The 18,991-nt window shown below is 39.8% G+C and overlaps 1 protein-coding gene across 2 annotated transcripts in view; it reads right to left on the reverse strand.

Moving 5' to 3' along the window:
• The window catches only part of LOC122565209 (cytotoxic T-lymphocyte protein 4-like), a 74,513-nt gene that overhangs the window by 8,909 nt on the left and 46,613 nt on the right, over positions 1-18,991 (reverse strand). For both annotated transcript variants that reach the window (XM_043720952.1, XM_043720951.1), the window contains exons 2-4: positions 5,446-5,802; positions 4,883-4,927; positions 112-204 (exon numbers count right to left, since the gene is read on the reverse strand). In XM_043720952.1, coding sequence (XP_043576887.1) covers positions 112-204; positions 4,883-4,927; positions 5,446-5,782 — 475 coding nt within the window. In that variant the 5' untranslated portion in view covers positions 5,783-5,802. The remainder of the gene's footprint in view (positions 1-111; positions 205-4,882; positions 4,928-5,445; positions 5,803-18,991) is intronic.

Here is an 18,991-nt window from a genome sequence, read left to right on the forward strand (position 1 = left end):
TAATATGATCTACTCCAGGTGGTGTCTTGGCTTTGAGCATTTTCTACTACATTTGTATCAATGTCACTGATTTACTCATGTTTGCTCAACACAGCCAATGACCCTTCTTACCTTTTTTAATTAATTTTCTGGCCAAAAAGGAAGTGGTGACTGACACAATCAATATGATAGACAATATGCAACCAATCAGGATCCATGTTGAACCTGCCAAATAAATAAAGTTATTAGATCACCTTTTAGATCATTATTTATCAAGAGAATTATTGAATATCCCATTGAAAAACACACAACCATAAAAAAATTATAATGTACCCAGTTTAATCAAAAAGGCTGAATCATGAATTCAGGACAAGCTGAAGAGTGTGCACAAGCTGCACATGGTATTACAATGGCATGGGATCGGTTGGATGGATTAAACAGTCTTTAACTGTCCATCATGTACGTATGGTATCTTTCTAATTTCATGTGGTCTTCATGAATCATCAGATCAGTGCTTGAGATACAGTTCCACAGGCAAAACTATTTTCTTGGATGTCACCTGTTACCATTCAAAATGAGCCCCAATAGCAAAACATTAAATCACATCAGCCTGTGAGTTATTTGTATCTAACAATTCATCCCATCTTTATGGAGTCTATGATGCAAGGATATATTTGTGCACACCTATATATGTACACTATGAATGGCCAGAACTAGTTGTTACCATATTGTGGATATCCGTTACCACCTGTCCCCAGCTTGAACTGTTGTTTGTTCACATTACACAATCAAACATATCCTCCATGATCCGAAATGCAAAACAGAATTATAAAACATTATCAATTAACTATGTTTTTGCCTTTACAGTGGCTGAATTGAATATTGGTCATTTATGCATGGCAGGTTTAATGTTTAAGAAGTGCAAAAGCAATACTGTTGAAGCTGAAGTTCAAGTTGGCAAAAGTTGTTTCCGTTCCATAGTACAAAAGCAAACTGTGCCCTTCTTTTTTTTTTACATATTTGCTTGTATCATATTCCATTCCTCGTAAATGTTTTACCAATTTCCCCACACCATTGGACTTCTGAAATCTTCTTCAAACACAAAGAAAAGAGTACACGTGCATATCCTTTTGACAGAACCTCTGGGCCTGCATGGCTGAAACATTAACCAGGTGACTTATCTTGACACAGCCTCTGTCTTGGACTTATATATCATTCCTTCCCTGTCCCATATCACTGTGCTTCAAGTCAGAAGAGAAGCCTCAAAAATCACCTCTGAAGAAAATACTGTTCATTTTTTAAGTTCTAAGTTGTGGAAGAAGTTTAATTAGTACCCAATTAGAAATAGCAAAATTATTTTCAGTACAACATATCATATTGTTTAGCTGATTTCTTGATACAATCCTGTTTGTCAAAACACCCAGCTGTTCGGTTGGCACTAAATTCTAAAGCAAACAGCAATTAGACAGTGAATAATTCTGTTCTTGTTGGATAAAGGAGCATCTGAGGAATATTATCAGAATATGAAACTGTAAGCAAGTATGGCCAATAGTGAGTTTTGAGAAGATTTGTAGCTCAGGTTGAGTTTTGTATGTAGGTTTGCTCACTGAGCTGGAAGGTTCATTTTTAGATGTTTCATTACCCTACTCACCACCCCATGAGAAAAGGAACAGGAATTGACTTCACCACAGGAAATAACATCACCCCAGGAAATGACATCACCAACCCAAAAAAACCCAAACATATAAATAGAAAGCAGGAATTTTCAGCAGTGCTTCGCCAGAGGCCCATTGAAGGTGTTACCCAGTAGGGTAACGAAACATCTGGAAATGAACCTTCCAGCTCAGCGAGCAAAACTATATCCAAAAGTATAGCCAATGAAAGTGGTTCGGTCAAGTACAATATCTCAAATCCTAGGGCTATCACGGAATCTTGCATTGTAACAATCTCGTTTTGCACATAAGACCATAGGAGCAGAAATTAAGCCATTCAGCCCATCGAGTCTGGTCTGCCATTCAATCATGGCTAATAGGCTTTTCAACGCTATTTTCCTGCTTTCTCCCCAGAACCTTTGATTCCCTTGGCAATCATGAACTTATCTATCCCCTTATCTCCATTCAAAAGGGTCTTCCCTTTATTCTAAGGCCATGCCCTCGGGTCCTCATCTCTCCTGCCAATGGAAACATCTTCCCAATGTCCACTCTGTTCAGGCCGCTCAGTATTCTGTAAGTTTCAATCAAATCCCCCCCTCATCCTTCTAAACTACATCAAGAATAGTCTCAGAGTCCTCAAATGTTCCTCGTATGTTATGCATGAAAACAGTTGGTAGTATTGTTTACATCACAGTGTAAAAGTGGCAACATCAGCTTTGTAGCGCTCTGAGAAAGATGGTGGGGTTCTCAGTAGGGTTAGGAGGTTCTCAGTGAAAGAGGACTTCCAAACTTCCATGGTAAGTGCGCATGAAAGGCCCACAGAGCCCTGGGAGCTGCCAGTCAGATCCTTGACCTGTGTTCACCTATCCCCACCTCACCACCCTGCACCCCACCCAAAACACTCCCCAGACCCCACCCTCTTTACTTGCAGCTGCCCTTACACCCAGACCTGAAGAAGGGTTACACCTGAAACATTGACTTCTCCACCTCCTGATGCTGCCTGGCTTGCTGTGTTCTTCCAGCCTCCTGATGCTGCCTGGCTTGCTGTGTTCTTCCAGCCTCCAGATGCTGCCTGGCTTGCTGTGTTCTCCCAGCCTCCTGATGCTGCCTGGCTTGCTGTGTTCCTCCAGCTTCCTGATGCTGCCTGGCTTGCTGTGTTCCCCCAGGCTCCTGCTGGTCTACCAAAGAGATAGCATAGGCACTAGTGATGATCTTTCAGGAATCACTAGAATGATGGAAGGTCTCAGAGGACTGGAAAATCACTAATGTGACACCCCCTTTTAAAAAGGAAGTAAGGCAAAAGATGGAAAATTACAGACTGATTTTTAGCCTAACCTCAGTCATGGGTAAGATCCTGGAATCATTGTGAAGGATGAGATCTCCGAATACTTGGAAGTGTACAGTAATAGAGGGCAAAGTCAGCATGGCTTCATCAAGGGGAGGTCATGCCTGACAAATCTGCTAGAGTTCTTTGAGGAAGTAACGACCAGGTTAGACCAGGGAGAGCCAAAGGATGTTATCTACCTGGACTTCAAGAAGGCCTTTGACAAGGTGCCGCATGGGAGGCTACAGATTAAGATAAGGGCCGATGGTGTCAGAGGCAAGGTGCTAGCATGGATAGAAGCTTGGCTGTCTGGCAGAAAGCAGAGAATGGGGATAAAAGTGTCTTTCTCAGGATGGCAGCCACAAGTGATGTTCCACAGTGTTCAGTGCTGGGACCACAACCTTTCACTGTATACATTAACGATCTAGATGAAGTAACTGTGGATATTCTGGCTAAGTTCGCAGACAATACAAAGATAGGTAGTGGGACATGTAGCACTGAGGAGTCAGGGAGGCTGCAGAAAGATTTATACAGATTAGAAGAGTGGGCAAAGAAGTGGCAGATAGAGTATAATGTGGGAAAGTGTGAGGTCATGCACTTGGGTGGGAAGAATAAAGACGTGGACTATTTTCTAAATGGGGAGCAAATCCAGAAGTCTGAAGGGCAAAGAGACTTGAAAGTTCGAGTCCAGGATTCTCTCAAGGTAAACTTGCAAGTTGAGTCAGTATTTAGGAAGGCAAATGCAATGTTGGCATTTGTTTTGAGAGGACTTGAATGTAAAAGCAGGGATGTACTTCTGAGGCTCTATAAAGCTCTGGTCAGACCACATTTGGAATATTTCATGTAGTTTTGTGCCCCAAAGCTCAGGAAGGATGTATTGGCCCTGGAACATGTTCAGAGGAGGTTCACGAGAATGGTCTCAGGAATGAACAGCTTAACATATGAGGAATGTTTGATGACTCTGGGTTTGTACTCGATGGAGTTTAGGAGGCTGAGAGGGATCTAATACAGAATACTGAATGGCTGAGACAGAGTGGATGTTGGGAAGATGTTTCCGTTGGTAGGAGAGACTGGGACCAGAGGGCACAGCCTTAGAGTAAAGGAAAGACCTTTTAGAATGGAGAAAAGGAGAAACTTCTTCAGCCAGAGAGTGGGGAATCTATGGAATTCACTACCACAGAAAACTATGGAGGCCAGGTCATTGAGTATATTTAAGATTGACATAGATAGGTTCTTGAGTTTCAAAGGGTTCAAGGGTTATGGGGAGAAAGTGGGAGAATGGGGTTGAGAAACTCACCAGACATGATTGAATGTCTGAGCAGACTTAGTGGGCTGAATGGCCTAATTTCTGCTCCTATTTCTTATGGTCTTATGGTCTTATGGCCTAATGGAAAGGGCAGCTGCAGCTTGTTTTGTCTTCTGTTTCTGCATTAGCAAGCAGTTTTGTCTTCTGTCTTTCTATGTTGGTTGTTTGTTACACTGTGTAAGAGACAGAATTTCATTCCAAGTGGGTGGAACTTCATCCAGGACCAGGATTGCGAACGGTGCCAAGAGCAAACCTACGCCCCCAGACCAGCCATCGATCAATGGCTCCCCAAGAGGCAGAAGTACGTGACACTTGTTGCTTTTTCTCCATTATTTTCCATTTATTTCTCTTATTGTTATCATTATCATTCGTTATTATTACTTAATAGACACACATATTTAAGCAAATCGCTGTTGTTGAGCCTTGTCTAGATTTAACTGAATCCGAAATAAACTACTTGGATACATCCTGTGATCCAAGACACTGCTGAAGCTAATTTTACACCAAAATACATCAAATTCTGGATCTGTCACCAGCACACAAGGCAGAGCAAGAGCAAGATAAATGAAGAAGATCATTGTGCTACATCTTTGCAATTGTAAACAGGAAGTTGCCACATACCAGTTGTATTGTCATTGGAAGACACTGCCATTTCATTGTTGACAACTGGAATAATAAACACATATTATTTAATTTGTTATAATAGTGAAACTTCAAGTACTCAAACTTGATTGTTAGCTAAATTAACATACTTTTTCACTCGTGAAGCTCTTCGAGAATAAACAGCTAATTAAGTGAGAATAAAGAGCATATATGACAGGTTCCCAAGAGTGTATATTCAATTTATGTTTTTTTTCATGAAAATGAGAGCAGGCTGGTGATCTTTCAAGAGTTTAATAGTCTATAATATAAATCAGGGTCAATGTGGTCTGCTGGACTGAATTCAAATGACTAAACATGTTGGAGAGGAATTTTTCAGTTATTTTGACCCCTGATTGCCTCAGGAGTTGTATCCATTTTTTCACGTGGAGATTTTTTTGATTGACAGAGAGCACCCATATCTTACTTAAGGGAGAACCATAGCTCTATGGGGCAAGCTAGAATGGCCATTAAGTCGTTTCCTATCATAATCATATCTATTCATCTAAAAGCCAAAACACAAATCATTTACAAAGAATACATACCTTGGACCTGCAGGTGAGTGCCATTCCCAGACATTCTATATACTGGGGGAGGAATCTCAATTAATACCTCACAAACGTACACCCCAGTGTCATTCCGGTTTATGGGGAAAATAGACAGAGTGCTAACTGTATCATTGAGAAAGTGTTTCATCCTTTTGGTGTAATCCAGGTAAGGTTTGGTTATGTTCCCTTTGGATGACAGAACTAGAATCCTTTGCTCTGATAAAACTTTGCTCCATTCTATGCGCCGTTCCAAGCTGGAGCTATTAATCCAACAAGTCATTGTTGCTGTGCCTCCTTCCATTGCAGAAAGGTACGGCGGAGATTGTGTAACCATAAGAATCACACTGTTCCCAACTGTAAGGAAAAGAAAATGGACAAGGATTGAAATGTTCACTCTTTGTATGAAGGATCTTCTGGAAATCAACCCCTATTGTTTTCAGTTATTCATGCAACTGTATCTAGTCAGCCATCTAAAATGTTTCTAACAGACGAATGATCAAATAAAATATTTTATGTGCTATTGATTACAGAAGGCATATTTGCCTGGACAGCTTGATGCTCACTTGCAAATTCTATTATCAGAACATCAACCTGAACAATAAAAACAAACAATGTGGCTTCTTTTCAAAAATTCATCCAAATGATTGGATCATTAGGAATGGACCATTCTCTTTTTACTGAATTGTAATGGAGATGAACCACATGAATGGGCTCTTAAGATTCTCTATTCTTAGAAAATCATACCCCCATTAGTAAAGTGAACAGACTGGAATAAAGTCCCAGTGCTATTCCAGCCAATCTCTTCTGTATTCTCTTTGAGGCCCTAAAACATGCTTTGAAAGTCTCCAACTCTATTTCGATGCTGGAAGCTTCAGACAATTCTGTTGTTATTACATAAATTTTACACTGGAAAAGTAAGACAGAAAAATTATTGTCTAACTCCCGGGCAAATCTCCAATTATTCACCATGACCTTACCACTCTGACTATCGCACATGATTTGTTTGGATTTGGTTTGATTTGATTATTTTCAGGTGTACCAAGATACAGTGAAATGTATTGTTTTGCATGTTATCCAGATAAATCATACCATACTTAAGTACATCAGGGTAATAGAACAGAATGTAGAATATGGATTTAGAGCTACAGAGAAGGTAAAGACATAGATGAGCCTTCTGTTCCTTAAATTATTTTGTATTCAGAATTCCACAATTCTTTAATCCAATGGGTTTGAGTTTTGTTTCTAAATCTGTGGAAGGTCACAAGCAGGGTGTTTAAATTGAACATTTACCTGCACTTGAGCAAGTTTTAGATGAGAACATGATGAGGGCTGTTTGTGGTGCACTCCATATGAAGAACACTTGTGGCACAGGGTAACATCCCTACCTCTGAGCCAGGAGTTCCAGATTCAAGCCTTGCCTGCCACAGAGGCATGCAATAACACCTCTGAACAGGTTGATGCAAAAATAACTTGGCCCCCTTGTGGTACAGTGGTAGTGTCCCTAGCACTGGGCTAGGTTCAAGTCCCAACTGCTCAAAAGGTGTGCAATGCCATCGTGTTGATGAAAAATACTCTTCTTTGAAAAAAATGTTGCACTATTTTTCATTGTGTATTCAGTGATAGTACCACTTAGAATCATAGAGTTATGGAGATGTACAACACGGAACAAACCCTTCGGTCCAACTCGTCCATGCCGACCAGATATCCTAAATCTACTCTAGTCCCATTTGCCAGCACTTGGCCCATATCCCTCTAAACCCTTCTTATTCATATACTCATCCGGATGACTTTTAAATGCTGTAATTGTATCAGTCTCCACCATTTCCTCTGGCAGCTCATTCTGTACATGCACCACCCTCTGGGTGAAAAAGTTGCCCCTTAGTTCTCTTTTATATCTTTGCCCTCTCACCTATACCTATGCTGTTAGTTCTGGAGTCCCCGACCCCAGGGAAAAGACGTTGTCTATTTACCCTGTTCCTGCCCCTCATGATTTTATAAACCTCTGTAAGGTCACCCCTCAGCCTCTGACGCTCCAGGGAAAACAGCCCCAGTCTATTCAGTCTCTCCCTATAGCTCAAATCCTCCAACCCTGGCAACATCCTTGTAGATCTTTTCTGAACCATTTCAAGTTTCACAACATTTCAAGCAGGATCTGGCCTAATTTCTTTATGCAGGAAGATTGTTTTCCAAGCAACATCTTCATCATGAAACACTCAATTAGAGATCGAATAAATTCCTTGAGAAGGACATGTACTCATCACCTCGTTTATAATTGAGTACATAATCAGACTGTCATGCTACTACTGAAGTGAAGATAGATTGACAGAAGTACACCTCTTGAATGAGACAGTAAATCAAGACTCCATCAATAATGAATATAAAAGTGTCCATTACATCAATCTATGAACAGCAATGGAGTTTTTCAAGTGTCTCCGCCAGCATTTATCCATCAACTAACACTATCCAAACTGAATCAACCAGTTCAGCTATCTCATCGCTGTTTATGGGATCTTTCTGTATATGGATTGGTGGCTGTGTTCACTTAGGCAACAAGTGATTACACTTCAATGTAATTAAAGTAATGTGAAGTTCTTTGGAATATCCCCAGAAAATGTGCATTTTATGGGTGCAACTCTCTTTCTTCGTTTCAGCTTTGCTTTCTCTATAATCGAAATTTGTGGAGCTGTCATAGAATCATAGTCGTATGGTCATACAGCATGGAAATAGATCCTTCAGTCTAACCAGTCCATGTCAAACATAATCCCAAACTAAAGTGGTTCCACCTGCCTGCTCCAGACCCATATCCCTCCAAACCTTTCCTATTCATGTACCTATCCAAATGTCTCTTAACCATTGTAATTGTACCCACATCCATCACTTCATCAAGGAGTTCATTCCACATGTGAACCACGCAGTGGGTAAAAAATTTACCCCTCATGTCTTTATTAACTCTCACCTTAAAAATGTGCCCCTAGTCTTGAAATCCCCAATACTAGGAAAAGACAACTACCATCAACTCTATATATATCTCTCGTTAGAAAATAAACTTCTAGCAGGTTGCCTTCTATGCTGCCAGCCTATCCAGCCTTTCTTTATAACTCAAATCATCCATACCCGGCAACATCATGGTAAATCACTTCTGAACCTCTCCAGCTTAATAATATCCTTCCAATAACTGGGTGACGAGAACTGGACACAGTATTCCAATGTCTCTGTCCTGCAAGACCTTTGGGTTTTTCAATTGAAAGAAAAGGAAATGCACTGTACTGCATTTTAATTTTCCAGTTGGCCTTATGGTTGTTACAGAATGACATGGTTTAGTGCCAAAGTCTGGGTAAATTTTGGAGCTATTACTATGTTGACATGACTCAAGCAATGTTTTGATCCATTGGCAGCCAGTTTAGTTTTATTCAGAAATTTTAAATATAAGTTCCTTAAAACAGTGTTTTATTATTTGTTTTAAATACTTTTCAGTTGCAATCCCAAAGTATTATGGAAAATTGTTAATATTTGGGTATGTTTCATAATAACTAAATCATAAATCATAAATCAGGCTATCACTCCTCCAAAAGACTGCTTCCAAGATTCGCAGCAGTGTTATTCCATCTCAGCTCATCACTTCTCTCTCATACTGACCTACATAGAAAGTAAGAGCTGCAGCAGGCCATTCAGCCCTTCAAACCTGCGCCACCATTCAACATGGTCACAGTTGATCATCTATCTCAATGCCATATTCCTGATTTCTCCCCATATCTCCTGGTAGCCTTTAACATCTAAAAATGTAACAATCTTTTTTGAATATATCCAAAGACTTAGTCTCCACAATCTTCTGTGGTAGAAAATTCCACAGGCTTACTACCTCTTGAATGGTGAAGAAAAGCAAAATTACTCCACAGCACGGTGGCTCAGTGGTTAGCACTGCAGCCTCACAGCACCAGGGTCCCAGGTTCGATTCCAGCCTGGGGTGACTGTCTGTGTGGAGTTTGCACGTTCTCCCTGTGTCTGTATGGGTACCCTTTGGGTGCTCCGGTTTCCTCACACAGTCCAAAGTTGTGCAGGTCAGGTGAATTGGCCCTGCTAAATTGCCCATAGTATTAGGTACATTAGTCAGAGTGAAATGGGTCTGGATGGGTTACTCTTCAGAGGGTTGGTGTGAACTGGTTGGGCCGAAGGGCCTGTTTCACACTGTAGGGAATCTAATCTAATCTCAAAGAACATAGACATATATGCCGCCTCATAGTCATCCATTATACCAATGTAATTTGAAACTGATTGCTCTCAAACAATTAACTGCATCTTGCATCCAATCTAAAAAGAGGATGGTAGCAGCAAGTCTACACTATGGTGACCAGGGTCTATCTAGCTCATACAAAATGGTTTCAGTGATGCTTAAAGATTAAGGTTAACCATACCCTAACAGTCAGTGCACCTTCACCCTCCCCTCGCAGCCCTATTTCAAATTGTTAACAATTACTGGAAACCCAGATAGCTAGCATTAAAACTGGAGCAATACTTAAAAAAAAGTCTGAGGCATGAAGACCTGTTTAAAATGTTTAAGTGGGGGGGGGGGTGGCACATTGTGGGAGGGGCTAATGCCTACATTCCCAATGCCTGCACTCCCACCCACCCCCAAAATCCAGAAATTGGGGTTTCTGATTTGAAGCTTTTAAGGTTTTACTTCTGATCTAATCCAAATGTACCCATTTTTAAAAGTTTAAAATTTCCCATTAACAGCTATAAATAGAACCTATGTTTTCCTATCTAGCTATTGACCAATAAACCACTCTTTGGGCTTCCAATAAGCATTCATACTCCTCTCCTCTCCACCCCAACCAAGAGAAAGCTGCTGTTAACTGGTTTTCAAAGTCAGAGAGGTGCCCTTACGATCAGACTTTCTTCAAAATGGCAACCAGAAACGTTCCCTCGCCACAAACAGGACATATTAATAATCAGGTGTAGGAAGGGGAAATCTCCTCAACGGCAAAACCTAACTTTACTAGTCATTTGTTTAATAACCTGTTTGTGAGACTTTCCTCTATATAAGTTGGCTGCCGGAACAACAGCAGCCCATTGACTAAACTGTTTCTTTGCTGTACATCTCTTTGACTCTATGACTCTAAAACTATAGGATGCCCTAAAGATGTGAGAAGGTACCAAGAAATATAACATATATAAGCAGATAAATGTTTAAAGCATTAATATGTCAGCTATTTTAGCAGGTGGAGTTTACAGTTAGCTACCCACCTGAAAACAAAGGACAATTAAGCACAACACAAAATCACAAGTGTTTGTACACTTTTATCATGAACAATATTTTGGAAGAGTGAAAATGATAACCTGGGAAAATATAATGTTACTCAGTATGTCACAGTCAACCCTGAATTCCATTAGGGTCAGATAAGTCAAGACTGGACAGACTGGACATTGAGTGCAGCTCTTAGCAATGTCAAGTCCTGACCCGGAAGGGTATTCCACTGGGACAGATACACTTACATTATCTGGTGACCAGCAGACCATACATAGCAGCAGTGAACATATTGGTGCCCATTAGAGTTTTCTAAGATGTGAAAACAACTTCAGTGTCAGTGCATTTTCATAGAAAGGGCTAAAATTTGAGGAGATTTTCTGGTTTCTAGCCGAATCAGGCCTTAATTTTGATAAACAGCGATCTGTTGACTTATGGTCTAAAACGGAGCAGACAACGCCCATCTACTCTACACATGCAGCTTGTTCTGGGGAATCTTAGCTAGATCAGGTCTTGGGTATTATTGTTGATACCTGAATCGTCTCCTTCCAAGGTTACAATTGGATTTTTAAATTTATTTCCACATGTATTTGTTACAAATACAGTGAAAAGTGTTGTGTAATGTCACCTCACACCAGTGCCATCTTAAATAAGCCAATACGTAGAATATAAAGGTAGAAAATAAAGTTATAAGTTCAACATTATAATCCTTCTTGTAAGTGCTTAGCCATAGGCCTAGATCCCGGTACATCAGCCGACGCTGAGACTAACACCAGCACAAAGCAGTTGGCCAGCCTCGAGGCCCGTCACTGCACTGCACTGCTGGAACCCTGCCAGCATTCTTCAGCACCATCTTGCCTCCACCGACAATGCCACCGCCATGAGACTGCACTGGGATGATCTCGGAAATGCAGCCACCGGTGAGGCTGACAGGTCCCGCACCAAACACTGGGAAGACTGAAGGTGACTCTTAAAGTCGGTGGAGTTGTGGACAGTGCGGAAGGATGGTGCAGGTTACAGTAGGGCATAGATAAGCTGCAGAGCTGAGAGGTGGCAAATGGAGTTTAGTGTGGATAAGTGTGAGGTGATTCACTTTGGAAGGAATAACAGGAATACAGAGTTACTGGGTTAGTGGTAAGATTCTTAGTAGCGTGGATGAGCAGAGAGATCTCTGTGTCCATGTGCAATTATCCCTGAAAGTTGCCACCCAGGTTGGTAGGATTGTTAAGAAGGCATATGATGTATTAGCTTTTATTGGTAGAGGGACTGAGTTTCAGAACCATGAGGTCATTTTGCACTGTACAAAACTCTGGTGCAGCTACACTTGGAGTATTGCATACAGTAGTAGTCGCCACATTATAGGAAAGATGTGGAAGCATTGGAAAAGGTGCAGGTGAGATTTACCAGGATGTTGCCTGGTATGGAGGGAAGGTCTTATGAGGAAACGCTGAGGGACATGAGGCTGTTTTCTTTAGAGAGAAGAAGATTGAGAGGTGACTTAATAGAGGTATACAAGATGATCAGAGGACTAGATAGGGTGGATAGCCTTTTTCCTTGGATGGTGATGGCTAGCATGAGGGGACACAGCTTTAAATTGAGTGGTGATAAAAATTTGACAGGACAGATGTCAAAGGTAGGTTCTTTACTCAGAGAGTAGTAAGGATGTGGAATGCTCTGCCTGCAACAGTAGTGGACTTGCCAATATTAAGGACATTAAATTGTTATTGAATAAACATATGGATGATAATGCAATAGTGACGGTTAGATGGGCTTCAGATTGGTTTCACAGGTTGGCGCAACATCGAGGGGCGAAGGGCCTGTAATGCTCTGTAATGTTCTGTGTTTTCTATGAAATATAATAGTATCAAATCTCTTAATTCTGAGGCGAGGTCTTGTTACTCTCAATTTTCTTTGTGTCTTGTTTCTCAATTGACACTCAGAAACAAGGTCAACCGTCTCCAATCAAATTCTCACTGGGATATGTAGTGAGGTGGCTATGTGCAGGTTACCGGAATGTGCACAGTTTCTTTACTATAGTATAAAAACAACCCTGTGGTCTTCATTGCAAAGTAAATGAAACCTATCATTACTCTCTCTCCTGTTAATGAAGATGCTCAAACTCCCCGAGAATAGGGGATTTTAGCTGATGCTCACCCAGATCAAACATTTCACTTGCTTTCCACCCACTCACCTGTTGCTTTCATTAGAAAAGACATTGTAGTTGCAGTACTTCTACTACTTTTTTACAGAAACAATGTATAATTCAGTAAAATAAGAACAATACCAACAAAATATCAGCACAGAGAGTGAACGGTGGCTGGAAACAGCTTTTTCTAACTCCATATTAAAGCAAGTTAAAAGAAAATTGTCTCTTTTCATTCTGGCAGTATCCTCAGATGCATTCTTTAATGAATCATATTTTAGCTGGCTGCCTGATAATACATACCATTGCAAAGAAAATACAAAATAAGTTTGAAAAGGTTACATTGTAGCTGCTGACCTTCATGCGATGTTCTGACCAACATAGTGTGTGAGGCACATGCAAGTGGAACAAGCCTGGTCATATGGTAATAAATGGTAATATAGTAATAAATCTGTCCTCACTCTATATTTGCATGAATATTAGACTGGGCACCAGTGATTTTCTAGGCAGCTGTTTGTGCGGAAACAACCATGTAAGTTCCCCACATTATTTGAGAATAAAGTGTAACATTACAGTACGCTATTAATTCCCATGGTTCAGTCTGCAGCCTGTGAGTCAGAAGGTTGTGTGTTTAAGTCCACTCCTCTTCCAGCTGTAAAGAAGTGACAGCCTCCCATTGAAGGATCAGAGTGTTTCCTATGCTCCATATGTAAAACCAATTTAAAATCAGAGAGAAAAGCAATGTAATTTCCTGCAGGGTGCACCCTCACACTGCTTCCTCATGCAAATGGTAAATCAAATTGAGGGTGTAACCCAGTGTACAAACTAATGGGGTCCACTCAACCATTTGGAAGTTTTGTAGACCTTCTTGATTTAACAGCCAGAGCACAGATTTTCTCCTTCAGATCTCTTGTGTTGCAATGGTAGTGTCTCTACCTCTGAGCCAGTAGGCCTGGGTTCAAGCCACACCTGCTCCACAGGTATATCACAATGTGATAGGTTAATTAAAAAATCTACAGGCTTTCTCTTATGTCTCCCTCGCATTTGAGGCTTTATTTCTAACAGCCCATAGTATAAATGCAATATTTAAAAGGCATCCGGTATATAGATAGGAAGGGTTTGGAGGGATATGGGCCAGGTGCTGGCAGGTAGGACTACATTGAGTTGGGATATCTGATCGGCATGGATGAGCTGGGCCAGGGTTCTGTTTCTGTGCTGTACATCTCTATGACTCTGTAACATTTGAAATTTAAAATCCGGGTCCTCAAAAATAAGCAGTTAAACACACACACACACACACACGCACATACACACCCTTCATTTGTACATCACTATTTTTCCTTCACCATTATTAGCAATTATTTACCTTTGGCTCTGAGCACCCTTACAATCTATTCAAATGTTAATCTACAGAATAATAAACACAATTTTCAACTCTTTCACTTCTGAAGTAGAGTCATCTCAGACTTTAAACATCAACTCTGTTTCTATCTCCACAGATGTGACCAGCCCTGCCAAGTTTTGCGAGCATTTTCAGGTTTTATTTCAGATTTCTCGCATTTGCAGTATTTTGCTTTTCTATAAGGCCCGATTCATGAATGATCCTTGCACACCCACACATGTCAGACAGCTAGAGTTAAACAATTTCCTGCAATCCTTAACCAATGAGCCACCTCTGAGTGTCTGTGCAGCACTCGTAGCTTTCTAGCCACACATGCTAATGACGCCCAACCACCAAGAACAATTCAGATTGATTCAGTCAGTTAGCTAATACCACCACCCAATTACCAAACCAGATTCTTAAATTTCAATTAGAAAAGAGATTAGATTTGTTATTAGCCTTGCATGAAGATTCTTTTTGGTTTCAACCTTATCAAATAATCACCATCGTGAAGTTTATGTGCCGTGCATTTTTCTTTCAAATATATTGCATTTTATTTATGTCTGCATTAAATTTCATCTGCTATTGTTCTGCTCACTCATGTGTGAGATTAGGTTTTCTTTCTATAATTATAGCATTGTTAGAGCTGTATTGTCATAAATTGAAGTATATCTATTCACATTGCATTCTGTACACAATAGAAGTTGCAAAGTATGATAGATAGGTTTAGTTGTGTATGAGCTAAAACTTCACTACAAGTGATGAATTGCCAAGAAGCAATATGTGATCGGTAATTCAGCAAGCAAACTATCAGTGTTAAATCCTCTTCAGAAACTCATCAAAATATAATAATATAGTTAGGCAAGCTGGACTGCAGACTACAAAGCAAAACAATTGTGTCAGACAAGTCAATCATGCTAGCTTAATTATTGTAAATCGAATTCAATCATCTCAGTCATGGAGTCATCATATAGTCATGACAATAGTGTCACCCAATCTATTCATTTTAGTATGATAAAACTTGAGAATCCTGTAATGTATACAATTAAAATGGGTTGTAGAACTAGCATGCATCAGCAAAGGAAGAGGAAGACAGATTTAATTCCAGAGACCAGTGGTGCAGTCTATCAGATTTGGAGGACAAGTTTTCCACAGTGAATGCAACTGCTAACAACTGTCATGTGTTAAGTATCATAGTTATCTAGTTGTGATAACGTTAATAGAATAATATTTATTTGACCATTCTGGCAGAATTCATATCACATGCTAGTGCATATAAGAGCAGTAAGATAAAAAATAGTCAACAAACTTCTGGAGAAATGGCAGAGCAGTGATGACCAAAGATTCCTGGGACATCAGAACCAATCCTGGGAAGGAGAGATGTGTACAATGTGGATAGTATCAATCTCAACAGAATATGAAGTAATATCCTGATACGGAGAAAGTGAGGACTGCAGATGCTGGAGATCAGAGCTGAAAATGTGTTGCTGGAAAAGCGCAGCAGGTCAGGCAGCATCCAAGAAGCAGGAGAATCGACGTTTTCCTGAAGAAGGGCTCATGCCCGAAACGTCGATTCTCCTGCTCCTTGGATGCTGCCTGACCTGCTGTGCTTTTCCAGCAACACATTTTCAGCTCTAATATCCTGATAAAAATGTTAAGTAGTTCGACAGCAAGTCAGATTTGGACAAGCTTGCCAAGGGAAGGGTTACAACAAGACAAAGCATTTGTTGACACAGGCAAGAACTTAGACAAACAACTTAACAGTACAGTTCAGAAATAGGATGGATTAGACAGAGAGAAAATGTGAGATAAACCACAAAGAGCACATCTGATGAGCTGTAGGCACACACAGATATGAAATGAAGAGGCCTAATGTTAGTGAATCAAGAATTAATGTGACTTAATGAATTAGAATCAAAGGCTGTCCTGTGATGAAGTAGTTAAGCAATGAATGGCTTTCTAAGAGGAGACTGTTCAGGAAAAGGAATGGGAAAGTTGGCTTGCTGGATTACTAAAAGCATAGAAATTAAAATCAAACAGAAAAAAAAAAGATTATTGTCAGGTTGATTGTTCAGTGGAGAATGTTACTGAAGGCAAAAAGTGCAGGAGAGAACTAGAAAATAGGGGCAACAAAAGTACATGAAAATAGATCATGAGAAGGTGCAAGAAGGAACCTAAAAACAAATTGTGGAATGGCAGTCAAAGGGACATCACAATTATTTAGAGATGAACAAGGAGATCTTCTGGGGCAGAGGGTAGGTTGTAGTATTAAATAAGTGTTTTGTATCTGTCTCCATTCAGGAGGAGGGTGCCGTCAATGTCAGATGAAGTAAAGATGAAGAAGAGAAATAGTATAAAAGAAAGTTAGAAATAAGGAGATACTAAAATGTTTGGCAGAGCTTAAAGTAAAAAAATAATTCAGTGTTGATGGATGTGCCACAAAATACTGAGAAATGCAAGAGTGCTAGCGTAGAGAGTCTCCTAAATTCTTCTAATCCCTCTTAATCAGGGAGAGGTTCCAGAACTAAAAGCAAATTTAGAATAAACTTAGCGACTACATCTAAGAGTCAGTGGTGGAAAGCTGTCAGAGATATTAGTATAGGACAAAAGAGTATCATTTGCCAAAATATAAGCATGTAAAAGGGAAAGTTGCAATCATCCCACATACCATAGAGTTGCTCACTCATTAGACAGAGAATAGCTGATGGTAGTTTAACATGAAAGTCACCAAGACTCAAATGATGGGAGAGGTTGAGAAATCAGGACATTCGTGGTACGCAAAATGTTGAAAGCTGGCAAGGCTTTCTGAAAGGCAAATCACGTTTGAGTACTCTAATTAAATACTTCAATAAAGTAACAGAGATGACTGAGCTAACAGTTCTGTTGATGTTGTCCATATAAATGTTCAAAAGGTGCTTGTTTGAATGATGTACGATAGGCTTTTCGGCACAACTGAAACCCGTAGGATTAAAGTGGCAGTTTCTTTGTGGAGAAGCAATTTGATCAGGGACCATGTCAAAGGCTGCAGACTGGTTTAGAAAGCTGAGGAAGGATTACAGAGATTAAAGCCGAAAGGTTGGATTCCCTAGCTATCTGTACTGAGAGCACAACAGAAATTGTTTCATATTAATGACCAGAATCTCATTCAGAGGGCATAATTTTAACATTAATTAATATTTCAAAAACTTGGAAGTTCAGCAAATATGAATGAGGAGACTAACAGACTTCAACAGATAATCAAATTAAATGAGCAGATCTTTGCAGATGTAGATTAATGTACAGAGATGAGAAACGATTTAATTTTGGGAAAAAGAATGAGAAGATGCAATATAAAGTAAATGACACAATTTTAACTGGGAGTACAAGAACAGAGAAATATGAAGGCAACGTGTGCAAGTCTTTGATGTTGAGGTGTCAAATTGAGAAGGCTGTTAGCATTTTTAGTTTTTTTTTATCCATTCCTGGTTTATTATGAATCTCTACAACTTTAAATTTATTCAATTACCCTTCAATGCAACTTTATGATAAGCTTTTAAAACATCAAGGCACATTATGTAACAGGGTACATCACAGTTCAGGCAAGCTATTGTCTTCTTAAAGCATTAAAGCAAGTTTCCCCTTTTTAGTCCATACAGTTTATCTAGTTCCTGTTACACACTTCGAGCTCACATTTACCCCAATAATCAGCTTCATTACTTTACATAAAATGGGAATTAAAGTAATCTTTTAATAGTTGTGCCCATCTCCTTGTCCCTCCTTCTGACTTACAGTATTCACCAGTTTAGCCTGTCATCAATCTTCCAGTATCTTTTTCCTGTCTAACAAATCCCTTATAATTACTATCAGCTCTTCACAAACGTCACCCAATGTCTCCTGCAGCAATCTGAAATAACTACCATCTACCCCATGGGATTTATTTGCTTTATGTTCAACTTGCCTTTCTGGGTCTTCCACTTAAGTTATAACAAAGAGATAACTTTTGCTTGGAATATCTTTGTTGAGACAAGATGTGTTTCTCCTGCTCCTTTGTGAATAGATTAAGGAAGCAATCATTCAGAGTATTCCTCAGTTTGAAGTCATTTTGCATAGATTATAGTTTTCAGCTGTTGTCTGACCCTCCTCTTGCTAATATAGTAGTGAAAAAAATCTTTTACTGTTGATATGTGTCATCTTACACACAACCACCTGGGCTATACTTTTTTCTCAACTCCTGATCGCGTTTCTTATGTCTTTTTTATCTTAATCTCATGTGTCCTTTCCCTCATGGGCTTTTTATATGTAATTTCTCCTTTTTATCTGACTTTTGTTTGATGATCTGTTTTGGAATGAGTTTGTTCTGTCTGAGCTTGCTGCTTTTGGGAATGCCTATTTCCCACATTCTCAGGTTTTTACCTGCAGAGGCATTTCACTTGTCTTCTGCTCAAATGTTGTTGAATGACTTTCCAAGCTCTATTTATATGTGTTATTTGCTCATTTCACTGGTATAGCCTGTCATGAATCTAGTTTATATTGCATCTTCTCATTCTTTCTCCCTAAATTGAATCACTTCACATCTCTGTACATTAGTCTACATCTGCCAAAGACCTGTTCATTCATCTGTATACAGGGTATCTGCTGAAGTCTGTTAGTCTCCTCGTACATATTTGCTGAAGTTCCAAGTTTTGATTTTAGTTATTTCTTACTCACAGATCCTGCTAAACTTTGTTAATCTGTGCATCACTCTAGGGAGAGGTGCGATGTTTTCTGCTTCCAGTAAGATTTCTGAATGATTTAT

Source organism: Chiloscyllium plagiosum, chromosome 31 (genome assembly GCF_004010195.1).
Source record: "Chiloscyllium plagiosum isolate BGI_BamShark_2017 chromosome 31, ASM401019v2, whole genome shotgun sequence".
Taxonomy (NCBI): domain Eukaryota; kingdom Metazoa; phylum Chordata; class Chondrichthyes; order Orectolobiformes; family Hemiscylliidae; genus Chiloscyllium; species Chiloscyllium plagiosum.